This window comes from Macaca thibetana, chromosome 2 (assembly GCF_024542745.1).
Source record: "Macaca thibetana thibetana isolate TM-01 chromosome 2, ASM2454274v1, whole genome shotgun sequence".
Taxonomy (NCBI): Eukaryota; Metazoa; Chordata; class Mammalia; order Primates; family Cercopithecidae; genus Macaca; species Macaca thibetana.
The window spans coordinates 97,184,818-97,207,233 of NC_065579.1; the positions used below are offsets into that span (position 1 = coordinate 97,184,818).

A 22,416-nucleotide genomic window follows, 5' to 3' on the forward strand; every position below is an offset into this window, starting at 1 on the left:
CAGTGTGAAGCCACAGGAAGGGCTTGTGAGGCCACTGGAAGGGGTTTATGAAGCCCCAGGAAGGGGCTGTGTGAAGCCACTGGAAGGGGTTTGTGAAGCCCCAGGAAGGGGCTATGTGAAGCGTTATGAAGGAGCTGTGTGAGGTCACAGGGAAGGGCTGTGTGAAGCCACTGGAAGGGGCTGTGAGAGTTCACAGGAAGGGGCTGTGTGAGGCACAGGAAGGGGCTGTTTGAAGCCACTGGAATGGGCAGTGGGAAGTCACAGGAAGGGGCAGTGGGAAGCCACAGCAAGTGGCTGAGTGAAGTCATAGGAAGCGGCAGTGGGAAGTCACAGGAAGTGGCTGTGTGAAGTCACAGGAAGAGTCTGTGTGAAGTCACAGGAAGGGGCAGTGGAATGTCACAGGATTTGACTGTAGGAAATCATAGGAAGGGGTTGTGTGAAGCCACAGGAATGGGCAGTGGGAAGGCACAGGAAGGTGCAATGTAAAGTGCCATGAAGGGGCTGTGTGAAGTCACAGGAAGGGGTTATGTGAAGTCCCAGAAAGGGGCTGTGTGATTTCACAGGAAGGGTCTGTGTGAAACCACTGGAAGGGGCTGTGTGAGGTCACAGGACAGGGCCATGTAAAGTCACAGGAAGTGTTGTGTGAAGCCACAGGAAGGGGCATTGTGAAGTCACAGGAAGTGGCATTGTGAGGTCTCAGGAAGGGGCAGTGTGAAGTCACAGGGAGAGGCAGTGTGAAGTCACAGGAAGGGGCAGTGTTAGGTCACAGGAAGGGTAGTGTGAGGTCACAGGGAGGGGCAGTGCGAAATCACAGGAATTGGCAGTCATAGGAAGGGGCAGTGTCACAGTATGAAGTTACTGTGTGAGTTCACAGTAAGGAGCAGTGTGGGATCACAGAAGGGGCTGTGTCAAGTTACAGGAAGGGGCAGTGTGAAGCCACAGGAAGGGGCAGTGTGAAGTCACAGAAAGAGGCAGTGTGAAGTCACAGGATGAGGCTGTGTGAAGTCACAAGAAGGGGCTGTGTGAAGCCACAGGAAGGAGCAGTGTGAAGTCACAGGATGGGGCTGTCTGAAGCCACAGGGAGGGGCAAGGGGAAGTCTCAGGGAGGGTCAGTGTGAAGTCACAGGAAGAGGCTGTGGGAAGTCACAGGAAGGGCCAGGGTGAAGCCACAGGAAGGGGCTATGGTAAGTTATGGGAAGAGGTAGTGTTAAGCCACAGGAAGATTCAGTGTGATGTCACAGGAAGGACTGTGTGAAGTCAATGGAAGTGGCTGTATGAAGTCACAGGAAGGGCTGTTTGAGGTCACAGGAAGTGGCTGTATTTAGTTAGATGGAAGGGCTGTGTGAAGTTACAGGAAGTTGTTGAACAAGACAGCAAAAATCACAGCAAAATCCCAGGTTTCTTCCCCGTGCTTAGCACCCCCTATACTCACATCTTTATCCCGAGATTCTGGATTCTTCCCTCATCCTTGTGTGTGAAGTGAAAAGTACATGGACTATCAGAAAAATTTAAATCTTGCCTGCCACTAATCTGAATTTCTACCATTGTAATGTTATCATATTAGTACATATGTTGTAGGATTTTGAGAGTTCCTGGCACATGGTATGTGCTCAGTAAGTGGTCATTTTTATTGGGATCTGCTGTAGTCACCTCACAAGTCAGATGTTTTCAGTTTCCTGACTGATAGTCTGGAGAATTCTTGACATGAAACTGGGGTACCATCTGGTTCTGGAATGAGCAGGAAGCATAGAACCTGCCTGGTTTAGATATCAAGCCCTAGACTAATTGGAGGATAACAGATTATTGGTAAGCTGCTTCTGATACTACCTCTCAAATATTCCAGATTGGAGTGTATCAAGTGTGGTGGCATTTTTCTCATTTATATTCTTCTATTTCTCAAATAAAGAATAGAGGAGGACAAGAGACATAACAAAGCTGTTTTCATTTTGAATGAAAAACATTTAGCCTGAAAACATTTTTATTTTTCCTTAATTTGTCCTGATACAAAAAGGTTGCAACCTGCCTTTGACTTCATTCAAGCCCCACTCTATGGATGAACTGGCCAGTTTTGAACAGATAAGCCTCCTTTGACAGAAGGCCCACTCCTAAGACCTAGTGCCATCTTTCGGAATTAGGGCTGGAGCAGGGGCTTTAGGTGGCAGCTTCTTCCTAGGGTGGCACAGCAACTAGGTCAGCTAGCTCTGAAGCCAGACCACCTGGGTTCCTGCCCTGGTGCTGCCCTTGCCAGCAGTGTGAACCTTTGACCTCTCTGTTTCTTTATGTGTTGTTTTCCTCACCTGTAAAATAAAGATGATAACAGTAGTATATACCTCATAAGACGGGCATGAGGATTAAATTATAAGTAAGGTTTTCAAGCAGTCTCAGACATGTAGCAAATGGTGAATCAATGTTAGTTATCATTCCTTTGGTTTTCTTTCTTTTTCCTGGAATTGGCTGAGCCAGAAATTATAGGGGCAAAAATCCGCTCTTGTCTTGAAGTTGCTGATGTGTGAGGAAAAATCAAAGTCCTCTGATGGAACCTGGCCTGGTGGTAGCTTTGGAGACAGGATGCCTGTTATTCTGCCCACAGTAAAGCAAACAGCCCAGTCTCCCAGGACCCAGCAGATCTGACTGGAGAGGGATGCTGTGTCTGTTGCCTTTGCCCCAGAGGCCGGTTCAGCTCTCCCTGCCTGGGGTCTGACTTTGGGAAGTCAAGGAAAGCAGGGTTGCCTGCTGAGTTCCTCCCAGGGCTGGGACTTGTGGTTTTAATCCAGCCCTCTGAAAGTCTGCTCATATATTCCCTTTCACCCCAGCCATAGTTTTGTTATGACAAACTGCACTTTAAGAAATGGAACAGAAACTCCAAATTCCCAAATTTTTGCCAGTTTAACTCAGAGCTTAAGTAGTGATGAATCAGACAGGGTGGCTGTTTAGAAGGGGGCAAAGGTCGGGGAACAGAAACTAAGGGGTTGTCATACCTTTAGTGATGACTCCAGAGTTAGACCCAAATTCAGTTTTTAACACACACACACACACACACACACACGCACACACTATCACATGGTTCCCTCTACCCCTTCTCCCACCCAGAAAACTCTTAAAAAACACTTTACAAGGGCTTGGTGAGTTTTTTCTCTTTGGGTGGGGAGAAGAGCATGTGATCTGTCTTCTCCCCATCTTCCCTGCCCAACATGTTATCCATTGTCCATGGCAGTTTGGTGGAGGACCAGATTTTTGTCATCCTTTTTTGATATCTGGTAGTTGAGGAAAGATGACTTAGCCTCTGTCTCTGCCAGCTGGTCCCTGTGCAGTCAGCCAACTGCAGTCATATTTGTAAGCAGTGGAGGTGTCAGGGTGTAGAGTGGTGCAGGGCGTAGAGGCAGTCTGAAGAGTGGTGATCTAGTGCCAGACTGTCAGGCAAGATCCTCACTGGATTTCCCCAAAGAAGAGCTTTCCTTTCTCTACAAAATGAGGAAAATCTCCTGCTGCCTATTACAGTGCAAACTATAAACTACAAGTTCAGTCCTTTCCTCCAAGTGTCCCTATTTCTCAAGCTGTCTCTGGGCAAAGTTCACTTGTACTAAACGTTTTCAGAAAAGTCCTTCTTAAAAGACCGCCATTTGACAGAAGCCTCCCTCCATATCATCTTACTGGGGAAACTGGTTCAAGAGATATATCTGTGACTGCGTTGCACCATCATCCTCATCACAGCCTGAGCCCCATTTGTAGAGACAGCACTACTCTTATTAACTGAGGGAGGGGTGCTAGGTTTCATTGCTAACCTGCCTGCCTGTTATCTGACCAAGGGCACACATTGAGCCCTAGAGATGCCACCAAAAGGTGTGTATTAGTTGGGTTTTGCTGTAATAATGCTGCATAAACAATAGCCTCAAAGTCTCAATAGCTAACCAAAACATATGCCTATATTTTGATAATAGCAGTTGGGTAGGCTGGGCCCAGTGAGCATGGCTGGAGGTTGAGTTCAGGTTTGCTCCAGGTGCTTCACCTGGGGCAAGCTCTTCTCATCGTGAGGACAGATTTGCAAGGAGGCAAGCCAAACCACAAAAGCACATTTAAAGCCTCCCATAGGACATGGCATATGGTATGTCCACTCACATCCTGGTAGCAAAAGCAAGTCACATGGCCAAGGTCAAAGAAAGTAGGCAGGGAAGTAGACTGCATCTGCAGTGCAACCATGGTAAGGTGGGGAAGAAGGAAGAATTGTAAACAAACAATGCCATTAAGGACACTGTCCTTGATGGTTAGAACTTCATGGTTGAGAAGTGAACTTCCCGGTTGAGAGCTGTTTCCACCCTTATGGAGGCAATGGCAGGGAGTTTGGTAGTGGCTCCTGCCCCCTCCCCCACACAGTTCCCCAGCTTCTCAGTGAGCTGGGCTCCTTCAGGCAGAACTCTCCTGGTTTCCCTTCCCTCAATTGCTAGGCAGCCCCAACTCCGTTCTTGTCAGAATCTCAGTCTTCTCCTTTAACTCCCTGACATACTTCCCTTCTGGCTCCCACCCTTTCCCTTCTCACCTTCCCACGTGATTTTAAAAGGTCAAGAAATTCTTTCCTGTTCCATCCTTGTTATCTTTGGAGGCAGCTTCAGCAGACAGTGAGAACTTTCTCACTGCCCAGGTGGCCTCCTCCTGGCTGACGCTTGTGGTTTTACAATGAAAGAGCTTCTCTTTCTGTCTCTACCTTCCGTTATGCTCCCAAATATCCCCGTTTTTACTCTGACTTTACAATGAGCCAAAACCCAGGAAAAGAAGTGTTTTCAGACCCCAGAAAGGTAGACTGTATCCAGAAGTGGGAACAGAAAATTCCGGATCCCACCACTCATGTAAATATACCCAACCATGTAGTGGGTTTTTACATACTTTGACTCATTTATTTATTGTGCCAACTCCTGGAGGGAGAAGATATCTCATTCTCCCCATTTTACAGCTGAGGAAACAGAGCAGAAAGGTTGTGTGACTTGCCTATTGCAACACAGCTCAGAAGAGCAGAAGCAGAACTCAGAGGTGTCTTCCACAAAACCTGTGTGTCTATTTATCTGGCTATCCCCCTGTTTTCACTGCTCCTCCTCTGCAACTGTGGGTGGATGGGACTGTTAAGCCCGTGGCATCTTCTCTGAGGAATTAAGGAGGGGTATTTGTGAAGGGGTGGGAGGTAGGGGCTTGACCAGGAAGGAGAAAGAGGGTAGCTGTAGATTCAGACAGTGAAGGTAACTCCATTTCTCTTTCCCTCCTGCCATGATCGTTGCAGGGCAGAAGAGACAGGGTGTGTAACTTGGATGGTCAGAATTGAGGGGAGGAGGTGGGTTCCCCCACCTGCTCCGGCATGTCTGCAGTGACAGGGTCAGTTTGGATCTCACCGGCAAACTTTGTAGTAGATTCTGCATCATTCCCCTTTATGTTTTCTCTAATGTACTATTTATTCTTCAGCTGAATATTTCTCTTCAGATGATGTTTTCTTTCAGTCTGATCAAAGCTGCTTTTCTTTTCCCAAAACTTTACTTGGGTGGCCCTGCCTGGGACATCTGCTCATGGCTGTTTCAAACTTTTCTCTGCACAACTGCACAACCGCCAACTTTCCCCACGTTTTCTGAAGCCAAGTGAGGCTGAAAGAAGGATCAAAACAGCCTGTCTTCTTGAAACATTTTTAAAAGATGATTTATTTTTCCCTAGTGGTATCCAATACTTTGAGAATACAGATTAGGAATTCAACACATTTTTCATGGTAGAAGAAAAAAAAACCCAAAAAACCCAAGCCAACTTGTCCATGGCCATTTTCCTTTTTAGTGTTACTTTAGTATTCTTGCCAGCTATATGGCCCTGGGCAAACATTGGCACTCTGGACCTTTCTGTTTTCTCAGTTGTAAAATAGGAATTATATAATTCCTATTTCTCTAGGTGGTTGTGAGGATTAAAGGAGATAGTAACTTATATATGATGAAAGGGTAAGGGCAATAAGAAGGAGTTGGACCCAACAACTTCCTCTCTTGGCGGCATCTCCTCTATAGAAATGTTTACATTCTTTCCAAGAGCTGCATTTATTGGATGTTCACTGCGATATTGTTTGTTATAATAAGAAACTGGAGATGATCTAAGTATCTTCTGTTGAAGGATGGGTAAAGAAATCATGGCACATTTCCACTGTGAAATAGTATGCAGCAGTTGAAAAAGAGTAAAGTACCTCTATATGGATAGATATGGAAAAAGCTTCAGGGCCTCTTATGTCAACCAAAGCAAGTCATGGCATAGTCATTTCCTCTATGCTGAAAATAATTACCACATGTAGTAGGCTGAAAAATTATCCCCAAATGCTGTGCGTGTTACCTCATTTAGAAAAAGGATCTTTGCAGATCTGATTTGGGATTTTCAGATGGGGAACTTATCCTGAATTACCCAGGTGAACCCTAAATGCCATCACAAATATGCATATAAGGAAGAGGCAGAGGGAGATTTGACACAAACAAAAGAAGAGACTGTGGAGGCGGAGACTGGAGTGATGTGACTACAAGACAAGGAATGCTGACAGCTACCAAAAACTGGAAGAGGCAAGGTATAGATTTTCCCGTAGAGCCTTTGGAGGTAGCACGGCTCTGCTGACACCTTGATTTTGACCCGGTGAAACTGATGTGGAACTTCTGGCCTCCAGAACTGTGAGAGAATACATTTATGTTGTTTTAAGCCAGCAAGTCAGTGGTAATCTGTTATGGCAGCTACAGGAAACTAATACACTGTGACATATGCATATATTATAATGCAAAGAAAAGCAACAGCCTGAGAAGATGCACACCCTAATTGCTAACTGTGGCTTCCTCTGGGAAGGGGAAGGAGATGTTCGATTTTGCCCTGATTTATTTGGTATTACATGGGTTTTTAACAGTGCATATCTATGCATGTAGTACCTGTGTGTTTTTTAAAATAGCAACAGAGACCAAATTAAAAACATATCTAATTGGGACAGAAATTTAGGATCTCACTTCAAAAAAATCATCAGATAAAGGTATCTTAGGGGGTGACAAGGCATCATTTGTTTTATAGAAAAGAGGCTCAGTCCTATCGAGCACCCTTAGTTGCAACCATATTGAATGCCTCTCAAAAGGGAGGTTGGCTTATTTACCCACTGACTTTTGTCCCCTATTGGTTGAGGGCTGTCACCAGAAGTGTTAATTTCCCCTGAGCTTCCTAGCACAGCAGGCAAGAAAGCAGGAGCAATCAAGTCCTTGAGGTGGGGACTGGCAGTGCACAGGAGATTGTCTGCTGTGGGGGCAGCTGGAGTCAATCGGGGGCCACGGGGACATAACACAAGTGTGTTCACTATATTCTCTTATTTTCTGGTTTTTTGATGCTCTGGTGTCTGGTGCCTTATGGACTCAGGGAAGGACTGCCCCTCCCAGGGTTAGCTAATTCTTAAGAAGAGAGAGTAATCAAATGGCCTGTGAGCACACCTTTCGTGTGCAAACCAACCAATTCTGAGTCTATATCACCCATCTTTTATCAGGTTTCTGTCTGTACTCTGCCCTATCACCTATAGCCTAGAGTCTGCTGAAATTATTCAATTTCAGTTTGCTTCACTTTCCTTGCTCATTCTGTACTGTGAAAACCACAGTAAAGGCTTCAGCTGCATTTGCCGTCTCAATTTGCCTGCCCATCTCAGCTCCTGTGGCCCTGTGTGGCATGCTGCACCTCCTGTTTCTAGTGGATTGTGAATGTAACAAAAATTTATTTCATGGCAATTATTTTTGTGTCTGTGTGTCTTACCATACTGGCTTGAAACAAATTCTGTGTACATTTTAAAATAATGGGGCACAAAACACATCTGCTGTGTTGGGTCGTGGGTGGGGGTGGCTGGCATTCCAAACAGAAAAGAGCCTTGGAGATTGGAGGAGCCCTCTTCACCAGCAGACGTGCAGTGCCACAGGCCAGGGAACAGTGTTTCCACCTCCCTGATAACCCCTCTTATCTGACAGCTCATTTTGCAGAGAGCTTCTCATGTGCCAGGCACTGTGATAGTCTGGAGATGCAATTGTGAGCCCATGTCCTGCCTGCATGGATCAGCCCATCCATTGAGAGACAGACATTAAATGATCAAATCCAGTACAGAGTGAAAAGGGGTGTGCTTGGGGAGGAACAGTGTGTTATGGGAGCACATGGTGAGGGCATCCAATTCATTGAGGAGTCTCAGGGGAAGGCTTCCTGGGGGAGGTGGTGTCTAAGCTGAGACCTGAGCAATGGAAACAGGAGGAGGGGACTGTTCCAGGCAGAAGGATCAACACGTATAAAGGTCTGGTGCTGTCCAGAATTGAAAGAAGTTTGGTATGGCTAGAACCCTTCTGGCATTTAGATCTTCTCTAAAGAGATTTTGAAGGGTATGATCCAGTTTGTGGCAAGTGGCCTGCAGAGGAGCAGGAGTGGGAGCCAAGGGGGCGGTTGCAGGTGTCCTGGTAAAGAAGAGGGCACCTGGGCTCAGTCACAGAGGGTCTAATGAGAAATGGACTGGTTCAAGAGCTGTTTAGGGGGAAAAAATTGCAAGATTTAGATGTATGGGGCAGAGGAAAGGTGGAATGAAGGTCAGGCCCAGATTTCTGGCTTGGGTATCTGGGTGGACAGTGCTACCTTTTAGCCAGATTGGAAACAGAAGGAGGGGCATCCATAGGAGAGGGGATGAGATGGTGCATAAATTATAAAGTGGAGAACTGCTAGGTGACCTTGTGGTCCCTCCCTCTCTCCTTGACTCTTAGAAGTCTAACTGGGATAGGTGGATCACCTCACTTCCTGGTCCATGTCACTCCAAAGGGCTTCAAGGGTGGTCTTTCCAGAAGAATGTTGCTAAGTGATCGGCCTGGAGGCTGCACTCAATTCACACAAAGCTGGTGAATAGATCTTGTGGAAATGTGCAGCAGGAGCAAAATCCTTGGAATTCTCAGGGCTGTTTGGGTGCTGTGTTTCCCAAGCACAGAAGTTGGAAAAAGGTCGTTGCTCTGAGGGCCGATTAGTCACTACATTCAGTAAGGGCACCCTCCTTTCTTCTTAAAAATGTGCCATTGAGGACTGCTGGTATAAACATGGCAGCATAAACTCTGCATCCTCACCTTATCCTGGAAGCTAGCAGAAAGCAACAAAGAAGATGGAAGACAAAATGCAAATTCCTTTTTCAGCTAAATTAGGAGGCAGTCACCAAAATACTTGGGAACAGCGCAAGCAGCAGCCAGTTTCGTGCAGGTGCAGTGTTGGAGGAAGTGAGAAAGAGTGGAAGAGGGAGCCCAAGTTGGCAGATCTTAGAAAGCACCATTGAAATATACCTGAAGGTGAGTGACACGCCTGAGGAGTAGAATCACCATCTCCCACTTGTCTGCAAAAGAGGGTGTGGAAATGGGATGGGGGCAACTTTAGTGGCTCAGAGGATCCAGCTGGACAATTGGGATTAGAAAAGCAGAGGACACTGTGATACATAAAGAGCCATGCTAAGAAGCCATATTTCAGGATGCAGCCTGGCCATGGGGTAGATGAGAAGAAGAGAGTATCTGCATTATGAAAACCAGATGATTTCAAATTCCACCGGAATTTGAAAGGAACCTCTTTCAATTGACTGGTCCAACTCATACAATAAAAAGAGTTCAGCATCTATACTGAGACACTGTGAGAAAAAAGGAGACAAAGAACAGCAATGTTTCTTAACAGATGAGGGCTGGTCACCTGAAAATGTTACCTGGAAACCGTGGAATTTTGAGCAATCTTATCACAATGAATTTTTAAAACTTAAAATACCCTCTGTGAATAAATACCACAAAGCAGAAATGCAAGAACTCAAGAAAAAATGGTAAGATGGAAAGATGTGAAATATGAGTTGGAAAGAAGTAGGGAAAAGTGGAAAATAACAGAAAGGGTGAATAAATATTAGATAAAACACAATAAGTCAAATAGAGTATAAAAACAAGAACAGTGAACAAAATGAAATGAAAATAGTTAGAAAGGATTAAAGAGAAGGTAAGAAACATATAAGGAAGATAAAGGAGAGCCACCATGTACATAATTGAAGAGCCTAAAGAAAAAAGTAAAAATAAAGTCATGGAATGGAACAAATATTTAATATTTAGTTCAAGAAAATTCTGATGAAATAAAAAGACTTGTGTTTACCTTTTCTAATAGGGCATACTGCGTGCCAAGAAAAGCTGACCTGAAACAGTCAACACAGATAGATCTTAGGAATGTTACTGGATATTAAAGAAAAAGAAAGAATTCTTAGGGCAGCCAGGCAGGGTAAAAAATCAGTTTAATCTTAGATTTCCCTTAACGTTACAAAACAGTGGAGCAGAACCCATAAGCTATTCAAAGAAAGAAACTGTGAGCCAAGTATTTTCTATCTAGGCAACTTTACTTCACGTATCAATGCTGTAGAAAACAGTTTGAACATGCAAGAAATCAGAGAATATTGTTCCCATGTGAACTTCAGTCAACCAAGAAATAATGGGAAACTGGGGCCAAGGGGACAGGAGTGTGCGTAGAATATATTTAACTGAATAACTAAGACCTGAATAAATGTAGGTATTAGAGTGATGGAATCGAATGTATATGCTTCCTATTGTACCAATGCAGAAATGACACAAATATAAACAATTGGAAGGGGGATGAAGGCAAAAGGTGGGAGAAAGAAGTAATATGCTGTTTACTTCATTAATAATAGCAGAGAACTAAAGAATATCATTTCAAGCTGAGAAATATTAGAAATGTAAACATATTTAATTGTACAAAGATAAACATTAAAAAAGGTAATACTAGTGATGAAAATTGATTGGTAGAGGAAAGAGGGGGAGGAGGGGGAAGAGGAAATAATTTTAATATTGTTCTTTTTAGGGGATTAAGAGCTACAGTCTAAAGAACCAGACAACTAAGGGCATACAATAATAAAGGTAATAATTAGGACCCAAATCAAAATTTCCTAAATATTACAAGAAATATACACCAAAAGACAAAGTCATAGTAAGTGAAAAGAAAACATAGTATAAGACTTCAAATATTATAAATGTTGTTGATGAAAAGGTCAAACTGTAAAATATTAAAGAGATTTGTTCTGAGCCAAATACGAGTGACCAATGGCCTGTGACACAGCCCTCAGGAGATCTTGAGAACAGATGATCAGACTACAACTTGGTTTTATACATTTTAGGGAGACATAAGACATCAATCAATACATTTAAGATGTACATTGCGTTGGTCCAGAAAGGAAGGACAACTGGAAGCAGGGGTTCCTAGGTCATAGGTAGATTCAAAGATTTTCTGATTGGTAATTGAAAGAATTAAGTTATTGTCTAAAGACTTAGAATCAACAGAAAGGAATGTCTGGGTTAAGATAAGGGCTTGTGGAGACCAAGGTTTTATCATGCAGATAAAAGCCTCTAGGTAGCTGGCTTGAGGGAATAGATTGTAAATGTTTCTTATCAGACAAAGAGGCTGTTCTATCAGTCTTAAGGTCTGTGTTAATGTCCATGCTGGTCAGCTGGGCCTAAATTTCAAAAGGGATAAGGGTATAATGAGGCATGTCTGGCTTCCTCTTCCCATGATGGCCTCAACTAGTTTTTCAGGTTAACTTTGGAAGGCCCTTGGCCAAAAGGAGGGGTCCATTCAGATGGTAAGGGGGCTTAGAATTTTATTTTGAGTTTACAATACAGAAAATATAACATAAAATATTACAACAGAACTAAGACTAAACATGTATGGCATATCAAGTAATGTAAATTAGCTAAACCCGCCATAAAGAACACAGACTCCCTTGGTGGAAGTGTATGTGGGTGTGGGTGGCAAATGCAGAGCACACAGAGTCATCTCCTAAACCCCACCCCATGGTAGAACATGAAGGAAGCCCCAGAGCAAGTTTAAGAACCATTGTTCTGTCCCATCTCTGGTAAGCAGGAGGAGATTCCAGATGCAATCCAGGTTTGGGGAACACTGATTGTCTAGAGGACCACACAACTGACAAGGAAAATATTCTCTAGGCTTTGTCTCCCTGCCCTGTGGTCCTGAAGGCCCTGGCTGAAGTGAGAGGGACATCAGAAGCATGACCTCACCTGATTTCCCCACTGTTTATTTAGCTTGCTGGTCCCCACCCCACCCCTCCTTAAGCAAGGTGTCCAAGCAGGGCTTTGTGGCCCTGGGACATAGGCTCACCTGCTGGCTTCACAGAAGCATGAATGCATGGGGTGTCAGGTGATGGGGGAAGATATTTTAGCACGTGGGTGCCAGAGGCCAGAGGGGTTTTCTCTACTGTCTCCTCCCCTCCACGTGTGGGGGAGGAAAGGTTAGCTTAATTGGTCCCTCCAGCAGCAACTTCAGGTAGATGGAAAGTGTCCATTGGCCCTGAGTCACCCTGTATTGGCGTGTCCCACTGAGTCTTGGGGGATCAGTTCAGAGCTGCAAGGGAGGCTTTGGTTATCATTGTTTGATTTAATTTAATGTAACTTAATTTAGGAGAGCTAAGTAATTAAACATGAGGCCAAAGTACATAAGAAAGTGGCAGTCTTTTATTGCAAATATGCACACACTCTTGGGCGAAGTTCTCTGGTCCTCAGGTGTGGGGGGGCCAGGGAAGTCGCGCCAGCGCTCTCGGGTGATGTTCTCCGGTCCACGAATGTGGGGGGCCGAAGAAGTTACCCTGGCTCCGGCCGGCGGCGGACTTTTATGCCTGGGAGCTGGAAGGGGAGGAGTTCGGGGCGTTTGTGTAGGAGTGGCTTCTTGAATTTCGGTGTCCCTGGCTTGACGTCATTCTGCGCATGCTCAGTTGATTTGGTTCTTTTCCTGGGCACGGGAAAATCTGTGATGAAGAACCCGGAAACAACAGGGACTGCTCCATCTTGTTCACCTTCCTCCATCTTGTCCCTTTTCCTTCACCCAAACAGTCCAACCTCTTATTGATTATAAGAATTTAGGGCGCCGTGGTCTGTCTGGCTGCTTCCTGCTGTTAAGGGGCGTAGTTAGGGTCTGAGGTTGGCAGTTGGGTGTAGGGATGCAGGAGCATTTGGTTGAAGGTGACTCGGGTGATCTCTTGGACCTTGGCTCGGAGAAATTTTATTAGAATGGGAGCAAGACATAACATAAGGCAGAGGATTAGTATGGGAATTAGGAATGGAAGCATCTGCTGTACTACAGGCAGTAGCCATACCGGTGGTCCGGGGCTTAAGGGGGCGTTAAATTTTTGAAGCTAGGGAAACCCCGATAATTAAGGGAAGAAAAACAGCCCGCTTTTGGATGTTATTGCTGGAGCTGAGCTGGGAAGCTAGTTCAGACAATTCTCCTTCGCTATATAGGGTTAAGCTAGGCACTAAAGATACCGGAACGCAAAGGGACTGGGTGATGGAGGTATGGTTAAGAGTTTTAGATAGAGTTTGGTTACACCAAAAGTAGCCTCCAACAGGGGCCGTCTGGGTCCTGCTGGGAGCTTATGTGCAATTACACCATGAAGAGTTTGGCGTAGAGTAGCAAAAAGGAATCTCTGTCTCACTCTGTCTCTCTCATTCTGTCTCTGTTCATCTCTCTGTTCATCTCTCTATCTCTTCATCTATCTCTCTCTGTCTCTCTCTTCATCTGTCTCTCCTCATCTCTGTGTCTCTCTCCACCTCTATCTCTGTCTCTCTCCATCTCTGTCTCTCTCCATCTGTCTCTCCCCATCTCTGTCTTTGTCTCTCTCCACCTCTCTCTCTCTCTCTCTCTCCATCTCTGTATCTCTCTATCTGTCTCTCCCCATCTCTGTCTTTGTCTCTCTCCACCTCTCTCTCTCTCTGTCTCTCTCCATCTCTGTCTTTCCCCATCTCTGTCTTTCTCTGTATCTCTTTGTCTCCATCTCCGTCTCTGTCTCTCCACCTCCCGCTCATTAAGGCTGCTCCCCTCACCAACTCCCCTACCTCCTGGCTTCTCCCTATCTCTGACTTAACAGGGACTGAGTGCCGCAGAGGCCCTTGGGGAGGTCTGGGCTTTCTACTGCCTTCTGGTTATAGCCTCTCCTTCCCTGTATCTGTCCTTCATCCTGGCCTAATGAGTCCACATTTTATTTAGGGAGAGGGCAGAGTGACAACCCTGGGTGGCGGGGGGGACAATCTGCAGTGCCCTGCATGACTGAGTGTATCTGGTTGTCTGTAGACCAGGTTTAGAATCTCCATACAAAGTTAGGATTAGTAGGAGTAACTAGGGGAATTAGAGTGAACCATAATAATGATGACAAAGGTGTAGAGAGTAAGTTCAACATTGCCGAAATCACAAAGGGCACCCTGCCAAGCTAGGTCTTCTATGAGAGTAAAAAGTTGGGAAACCTACTGGTTGGGGGATGGGTCGGGAAGGAGGGTGTCTATGGGGTTTATGAGGGAAAAGTCAGTTAAGTTAAGATGAAGAATGGTGAGGAAGCGGGAAAATTTGAGGAGGGTGTTGATCCTTGAGTAGAACCTGGCCACCTGGAGATAAGGGAAGGGGAATAGATGTTTTGAGTTAGGTTAAGATGTTTCATCCCAAGAGGGGGGTGGGACAAGAGGGCATGATGAGGAAAGAGTGGGCAAAACATGCATAGTCCAGGCAGTAACTTAGCATTGGGGTCTGGCGAGGGTTAGACGGTTTACCGTCTACCCCAACTACTGAGATAGTGGATGGCTGGCTAGGACCTCCATAGGTTGGCGAAACAGAATATAATTGTAAAACAGAATAGGTAGCCTCCGTATTGACGAGAAAAGAAATTGGCTTACCTGCTACCTGTAGAGTTACCCTAGGCTCAGCGAGGGTGACAGGGGTCTCCGAATGTGGGCACCGTCAGTCGTCGTCCAGGTGTAGGAGCTGGAAGGAGCCTTCCGACCCTTGAGGAGAGGCACCACATTGAGGCGCAATGCCTGCCCTGCTGGCGGGGCAATCAGACTTCCAGTGTCCTTCCTGTTGGCAGGTTGGGCACGGCGTGGTAGGCAGGCGAGGATTTGGACACCTTTTTTCCCAATGCCCAGTTGTGCCACACTTAAAGCATGGGCCAGACGGAGTGGCCGGCTTGGCCTGGGGACACTGGTTTGCCCAGTGTCCTGGGTCTCCGCATTTATAGCAGGAGCCCCTGGGAGACTTGCCCTGTGTCTTCCCTGCCGGCAGAGTGGGCAACGCTGGTTGGAGGGCAGCCACTAGAGCTTGCGCCTGAAGCACAGCCCTTCTTTTCTCCTTGTCTAGCTCTGCGGCCTCAGCTGCTGCTTCTCTGGAGTTAAAAACTTTAAAGGCCAATTTTCCTGTATGGGAGTCTGAGGCCCATCTTCAACCTTTTTTTTGCTTTTTTCGAATATCTGAGGCTGACTGGGAAATAAAATAGGAGGCTAGGACAGCTGCTCCGGCTGGGGAGGTGGGGTCTAGCCGAGTAAATTGGGCTAGTGCCTCTGTAAGGCGATTTAGGAAGGAATCCGGGTTCTTATCTGGGTGCTGGATGATTTCCTTTAGTTTATCAAAATTGACCACTTTGTTAGAGGCTGCCTGCATACCGGCCAAGAGACATTGAACCATAATGTCTCTCCTATGGTGGCCGGGCTGCTGCGGTTGGTAATCCCAATCTGGTTCTATGGACGGGACAGCCATCTTTCCTAACAGGACGGTGGCATCGGTTAAATGCCATTGATCTGCATGTTGCCTGGCGGCTGCGAGAATGCACTCTCTTTCCTCTGGGTTAAGAGTGGAAGTAAGAATGACATGTAAGTCATGCCAGGTAAGGTTATATGCTCTGGCCTAGGTATCGAAACTCTTTGGAATATTAGGTGGGGTTGGCTGAGAAGTCGCCAAGTCGTTCTTCAGTTTTGGAAAGGTCAGCCAAGGAAAAGGGGACGTGGACTCTAACCACGCCTTTGGCTCCAGCAACTTCTCGGGGTAGGGGAGGGGGCAACAAACTAGCAGGGAAGGTTGGAACAGACTGACCAGTAGGGTAGGTTAAGACAGGCTGACTGGTAGAGGGGGTTGAGGCAGGCTGACTGGTAGAGGGCTGACTAATGGGGGCCGCTACCGTGGTCTTGGAGCGAGTGTGGGCGGAAATGGGAGAGGTAAGAGGAGTGGCTGAGGGAGGAGTGTCGGGAGGGGCGGTAGGAAGTCCATAGGGAGGGGGGTTGGAAAGTTGGGAGGGAGGTTGCCTGCTGTCGGCCCCATCTGAAATGGAGGTGGAGTCCTCCTCAGTTGCTGAGGTGGGGGCCAAGGGCAGGGTTTAGGGGTTTAGGCTAACAAGACCTGGGCCATTTAACACCGGGCGCACAGGTCTGGGCGAGAGCGCAAGCCCTAAAAGCCTTGGACATAGATAATTTCTGACCACTTTCTGAGCCTCTGGCAGAAATTAGAGAGATCTAATTAAAATGTTACGGTCTAAAGTGCCTTCAGGCGGCCGTTGAGACTGGCCACGCCACAGTGGAGAGTAAAATCAGTCGCTTTCTTTTAAGATCTTGCTCTAATTGTAAAGTTTTGAGATTAGTTAGAAGACACCCTAAAGGGGTGTCTCTAGGTATTTTGGATTGGGGATTTCCCATTGCCTTTCTCTCGCCTATAGGCGGAAACCGAACTCTACCTGGCTACAAAGCGTCCTTTGGAGCCACTAGAGACCGGGAGGCTCCTGGAGCCGGAATGGAGATTACCTCCAGGCGGACGTCTCCGTCCTGGACGGGTCTCACACGGACTGGAATGGAGTTCCTTTGGGCAGACGTCTCTACCTTTGGGAACTCTCCTGTGGGTCACCTGGTGACCAAAAAACCTTGGGCCTGCGCAGGACTTCTGGCCAAGGAGTATGAGAGGGAGGCAAGAGATACTCACCCCTAGGAGACTTGGAGGTGTGGAAAGCGATGTCTAGGTCCTGGTCCATCCGCGGCGTGGAAGGAGGAGGCTCCTCGGACCTTAGGGGGCCCTGAGGAGGGGTCTCCTCCCGGGTTTTTGGCATGCCACAGTGGAGAGGAAATTAGCCGCTTTCGTTTTAAATATTGAGCTAAATGTAAGGCTTCCAAGTTTTGGAGGAGACATTCTAAAGGGGTGTTCGTAGGGATTTTCGATTGTGAGGTTCCCATTGTTTAACCACCAGAAATGGAAACCGACCTCATGCAGTGGCAAAGCGTCCTTTGCCGCTGCTGGGGACCGGGGGCTCCTGGAGCCACTAACGGAGAATTGAGGAACTTCAAGACGGACGTCTCTGGGTTGAAGGCCTCACTGCGCCACAGGGTGGCTACGTCCTTGGGCGTACGTACGACTCTAGGCCAAAGACACGGAAACGGACGGAGATGGTTAACAAAGGGGAGTACTCACCGAAGAAGAAATTCTCAGAGCGGCACCAGTGGAAAGCTGGAACACTTGTTTGGTGTTCGTGGCTGGTTGGGTTGGGAACCGGTTCGCTGTGGAGGAGGTTCGTTAGACCCTTAGGGGATGTTGAGGAAGGGTCTCCTCCTGGGTCGGGTTTCGGCACCAACTGTTTTGATTTAATTTAATGTAACTTAATTTAGGAGAGCTAAGTAATTAAACATGAGGCCAAAGTACATAAGAAAGTGGCAGTCTTTTATTGCAAATATGCACACACTCTCGGGCGAAGTTCTCTGGTCCTCAGGTGTGGGGGGGCCAGGGAAGTTGCGCCAGCGCTCTCAGGTGATGTTCTCCGGTCCATGAATGTGGGGGGCCGAAGAAGTCACCCTGGCTCCGGCCGGCGGCGGACTTTTATGCCTGGGAGCTGGAAGGGGAGGAGTTCGGGGCGTTTGTGTAGGAGTGGCTTCTTGAATTTCGGTGTCCCCGGCTTGACGTCATTCTGCGCATGCTCAGTTGATTTGGTTCTTTTCCCGGGCGCGGGAAAATCTGTGATGAAGAACCCGGAAACAACAGGGACTGCTCCATCTTGTTCACCTTCCTCCATCTTGTCCCTTTTCCTTCACCCAAACAATCGTGGTCTTACTGTTCAGGCCAAGGTGGGTGATTGGGTCTCCCAGTGGTGACTGGGCAGGGGCAGAAAACCCTCATCTCAACCCTTTTCTCTGAAAGCCACCCTTAAGGGCCTACATTGACTTACTGGGCAATGGTGGTGTGTGGGTTCTCTTGTGCAGCTTTATTCTGCTACAGGTGCTTGTTATGGACAGGAGGAGGTTCAGGGGAGACCACAGCTGAGTCAGTTCACCTCCACTGTCCACCAAGAGTTAGCATCACTGGGTATTGGGGGAAGTGAGACCTCAAAGGCTATTTCATCCAACCCAACCCCTTGTAGATGAGGAAGCTGGTCCAGAGAGTGGGTAAAGGTGGCCCCACAGACTGCAGCCTGCTGACTCCCGTTCAGCGTTCCTTCCACCACCACACACTGGCTTCCTGTGGCTGAGGTGTTTGGCAAAAGTGGGGCCGAGAGACATCAGTGCACCATTCATGGAGGCACTAAGAGGGAGATGCTGGCCTCATGTCCAGGAAGCAGAAGGGGTTAGGACAGGGAGAGAACCAGTGTGGAGGAACTTTAAGGCTGGGTTGTAACTGAGATTTCCCACTTCTACTTCCTTTTGATTATTATCTGATGTTTACGGTGCTGAGAAATGCGTTTAGCTCCTGCAGCAACTGTCACTGACTTAGAAGGGACTGAAAATGCAGACAAATTAGGAAATTCATGAGGGGCGGCATTCCTCCAGGCCATGAGGTTGGAAGGAAGGGGAAGGTCAAATGGGTACTGAAGGAGGAAAGGCTCTTTTGTGACTTTTTTTTTTTTTTTTTGAGATGGAGTTTTGCTGTTGTCACCCAGGCTGGAGTGCAGTAGTGTGATTTTGGCTCACTGCAACCTTCACCTCCCGGGTTCAAGCGGTTCTCCTGCCAGGTTCAAGTGATTCTCCTAAGTAGCTGGGATTACAGGCACGCACCACCACACCCAGCTAATTTTTGTATTTTTAGTAGAGACAGAGTTTCACCATGTTGGTCAGGCTCGTCTCAAACTCCTGACCTCAAGTGATCCACCCACCTCGGCCTCCCAAAGGGCTGGGATTACAGGCGTGAGCCACCGCGCCCGGCCAGGAAATGCTCTTTTAATTGTAGAGGAAAGGGAACTCAGAGATGATCTGAATTAGGCCTTTTTGGCTGCATGTAGCAGGAGTACCCACGATCCGCAGCTCAGGTGTAGAGGGAGAATGGGTTACGTGGATGCTGCTCAGTCCCAAAGAGCCCTAGGCAGTGGCTACTGCTGTTCCTGGGCCAGGCTCAGAACCGGAACCGCAGCGCAGAAAGCTGGGCAAGGCTCTTCCTTCTGTTTTCATCTCTGCTTTGTCTATGCAACTGTTTCCTTCTCTCTCCCTGCAGACTGGCTCTCAGCAGAGTATGGCCCACTGCTGTCATCTTTGGCTGGGTGGCAATGGGCCTCTGCTCTCCATTTCATGAGCAGGACAAGTCAGCCTTGCTGATTTATCACAAGCCCATGCTCCCAGGACTGGGTTGGGGGTGAGGATCTGTTGGTCCATTGTGGGTCAGGATCCAGGACGGCCCCATCAGCTTAGGTCATGGATCGGGGTCCCTGGATAGATATGGCTTGGGTAGATTGTGGGGGATAAAGGTGGCACTTTTGAGAGAAAGAAGGAGGCTACTGATGATGGACTTCACCCACATGTCCACTGCAGATCCTGGATAATACTCTTTTGACACCCACAAGGGAGCTTCTCAGAAGAGCAAGCACATGCAGGGAAAAAAGTGGAATCTGGTTTGTTTTGTGGGTGTTGTTTCTTTGACACCTTTAAAATTCTGTTTACCTGTGTGCCTTTTCTGTGCATTCCAGCAAATTGCCTCACACGGCATACAGTATCAAAAATCTCTAAGGAATATCTCATGGATTTAATAAGTAAACTTAATTTGGGGAGTTTTTTTTGGTGATTTGGACTAGATTTTCCATTCATTTTGTCAGTCACATATCTGTTGAATCCCATTATGTACCAGGGCTCTGCCTGTAGGTCTGTCACATAAAGGCTCAGAGACTCCCAGCTGCAGGCTGCACTGCTCCAGACACCATGTTCCTTCCCTCTTGTGGCTCATGATGCCCTAGAGCAGTGGCTCTCAAGCTTAAGCCCACATCAGAATTACCCAGAGAATTTCTTAAAACATAGGCTGCCCAGCCCCTGTTTCTGATTCAGTAGTTCTGGGGTGGGGTCCTGAGAATGTGCATTTCTGACAAGTTCCCAGGTGATACTGATACTGCTGGTTCAAGGACTACGTGTTGAGAAATCACTGCCCCTAGGGTGTGTTCTTGCTAACATGTGCAGAGCTGTTGCTGCCACATCTGTGTGCAACCAGCAAAGATGGTGAGAGAGAAAGGCCAGGGCAGCCACTTCCTTTGAAGCATGTGGGGCTGGCAAAAGTGGTTGGCTCTCATGACATAGTCAGGGACTTGGTCATGTGGTCACACCCCGTTGCTAAGGAGGCTGGCAAAGTCATCTCTGACTGGGTTTCCATGTGCCTGGAAAAGGGTAAGGGCATGTGTGTGGGGACATCAAGGGATCTGCCAGAATGGGCCCATGGAGACAAAAAGAGAAGGCCAGATCTTGGTGATGGGGACAGACATGAGAAAAACCCCTTGAGGTGCATGGTGACGGTGTTGTAATGGCAGTTTCTTCGAAGGGAGAATAGGGCAGAAGAGCATGGGTCTGCAGGCCTCAGCAGAGGTTGCCCTAGAAGGAGAAGCAAGCCAAGCTTGGAAGCAGGAGTGCAGTTGGCTGGAGTTGCCCATTTCCTCTCTTGAAGGCAGCCAGGTGTCCCTCCACTTGGGCTGTGCTCTTCTCAGTCTCTCATGAACTGGGCGTCTCCTTTGCTTCCCATCCCCATTGTTTTGTGGGTTGAGCTGTTGTATTTCCCAGGTCTTAAGCTTTTTTTTTCTACCCTGTCTCCCAGGCGTCTTGGCTCTGGAGAAGGCTGCGTGGCAAGAGGCGGCCAGTGATAGCGTTCTGCCTCTTGATGACCCTCTCTGCGATGGCTGTCACCCGCTTTCCCCCACAGCGCCCATCTGCCGGCCCAGACCCTGGTCCCATGGAGCCTCAGGGGGTAACTGGCACCCCTGCAACCCGTATCCGGCAGGCTTTGAGCTCCAGCCGGAGGCAGTGGGCCAGAAACATGGGCTTCTGGAGAGGCCGTGCTTTGCCCAGGAACTCCATCTTGGTCTGTGCTGAGGAGCAAGGCCATAGAGCAAGAGTGGACAGAAGCAGGGAGTCCCTAGGAGGGGACCTCAGGCATCTAGGGAGGGTCAGGAGGGATATTACTTTGTCAGGACATCCAAGACTCAGTACTCAGCATGTTGTGCTCCTGAGGGAGGATGAGGTCGGAGATCCAGGAGCCAAAGACTTGGGTCACCCCCAGCATGGCGGTCCCATCCAAGAGACACAGAGTGAGATGGTCGCCCTGGTTGGTCCACTCCCAGGGAGCGACATGGCAACTTTACGGGCTTGGAGAGCTACTGCTGGGCTGACATTCTGGCCCCATACAGCAGAAGGCAGGGATCTGCTGGCAGCTGAGAACAGAGCCTTGACTGGTGGGCGACAAGCAGAGGATCCCACCTTGGCCCCAGGGGCTCATCAGTGGCCTGGCTCTGTTGAGAAGCTGCAAGGGTCAGTATGGTGTGACGATGAGACGCTGTTGAGCAGCTCGAGGACTGGTGGGCAGGCTCCCCCATGGCTGACAGACCACGACGTGCAGATGCTCCGGCTGTTGGCGCAGGGGGAGGTGGGGGGCAAAGCCAGGGTCCCCGCCCATGGGCAGGTGCTACAGGTTGGCTTCTCCGCTGAGGGTGCCCTTCAGGGCATGTCCTCTCCCAGGCTCAGCCAACTCTGCTCCCAGGGGCTCTGTGGCCTGATCAAGAGGCCTGGGGACCTGCCTGAGGTCCTGTCCTTCCACGTAGATCGCGTGCTGGGGCTGCGCCGGAGCCTACCTGCCGTGGCCCGCCGCTTCCACAGCCCCCTCCTGCCCTACCGCTACACAGACGGTAGAGCGAGGCCTATCATCTGGTGGGCGCCCGATGTGCAGCATCTGAGTGACCCGGATGAGGATCAGAACTCTCTGGCTTTGGGCTGGCTGCAGTACCAGGCCCTGCTGGCACACGGCTGCAGCTGGCCAGGCCAGGCCCCATGCCTGGGCATCCATCATACCGAGTGGGCACGCCTGGCGCTCTTCGACTTCCTGTTGCAGGTAGGTGGGGGTGGGCAGTGGGGGTAGAGAGCTGCAGAGGTAGGGGGTTCCGGGTGGAGAGGCCTGAATTGCCCACCTGAGGTTGGATGGTGACTCTCCCCCACGTCCTGGTTTTTTGACCACCAAGCACCTGTGCTTGTAATTTTCCTTCCTCTATTTATTTATCCAGTGGTTACCAGAGCCAGCTCATCAGTTCACAAGAGCTGATGGCTAAAATTTTCAGGAATTTTGTACCTAGTTGTGAAACACAGGCATTATGAAAAAATTGAG

The 22,416-nt window shown here is 48.1% G+C and overlaps 2 protein-coding genes across 2 annotated transcripts in view; one reads left to right on the forward strand and one right to left on the reverse strand.

Annotated features, from left to right (window-relative positions):
* HIGD1A (HIG1 hypoxia inducible domain family member 1A) overlaps nt 1–22,416 on the reverse strand; it is a 1,051,097-nt gene that overhangs the window by 222,535 nt on the left and 806,146 nt on the right. The gene's annotated exons all lie outside the window — the stretch shown is intronic.
* GASK1A (golgi associated kinase 1A) overlaps nt 17,639–22,416 on the forward strand; it is a 30,099-nt gene continuing 25,321 nt past the window's right edge. The window contains exon 1 of the mRNA XM_050780402.1: nt 17,639–22,146. Coding sequence (XP_050636359.1) covers nt 20,923–22,146 — 1,224 coding nt within the window. The 5' untranslated portion in view covers nt 17,639–20,922. The remainder of the gene's footprint in view (nt 22,147–22,416) is intronic.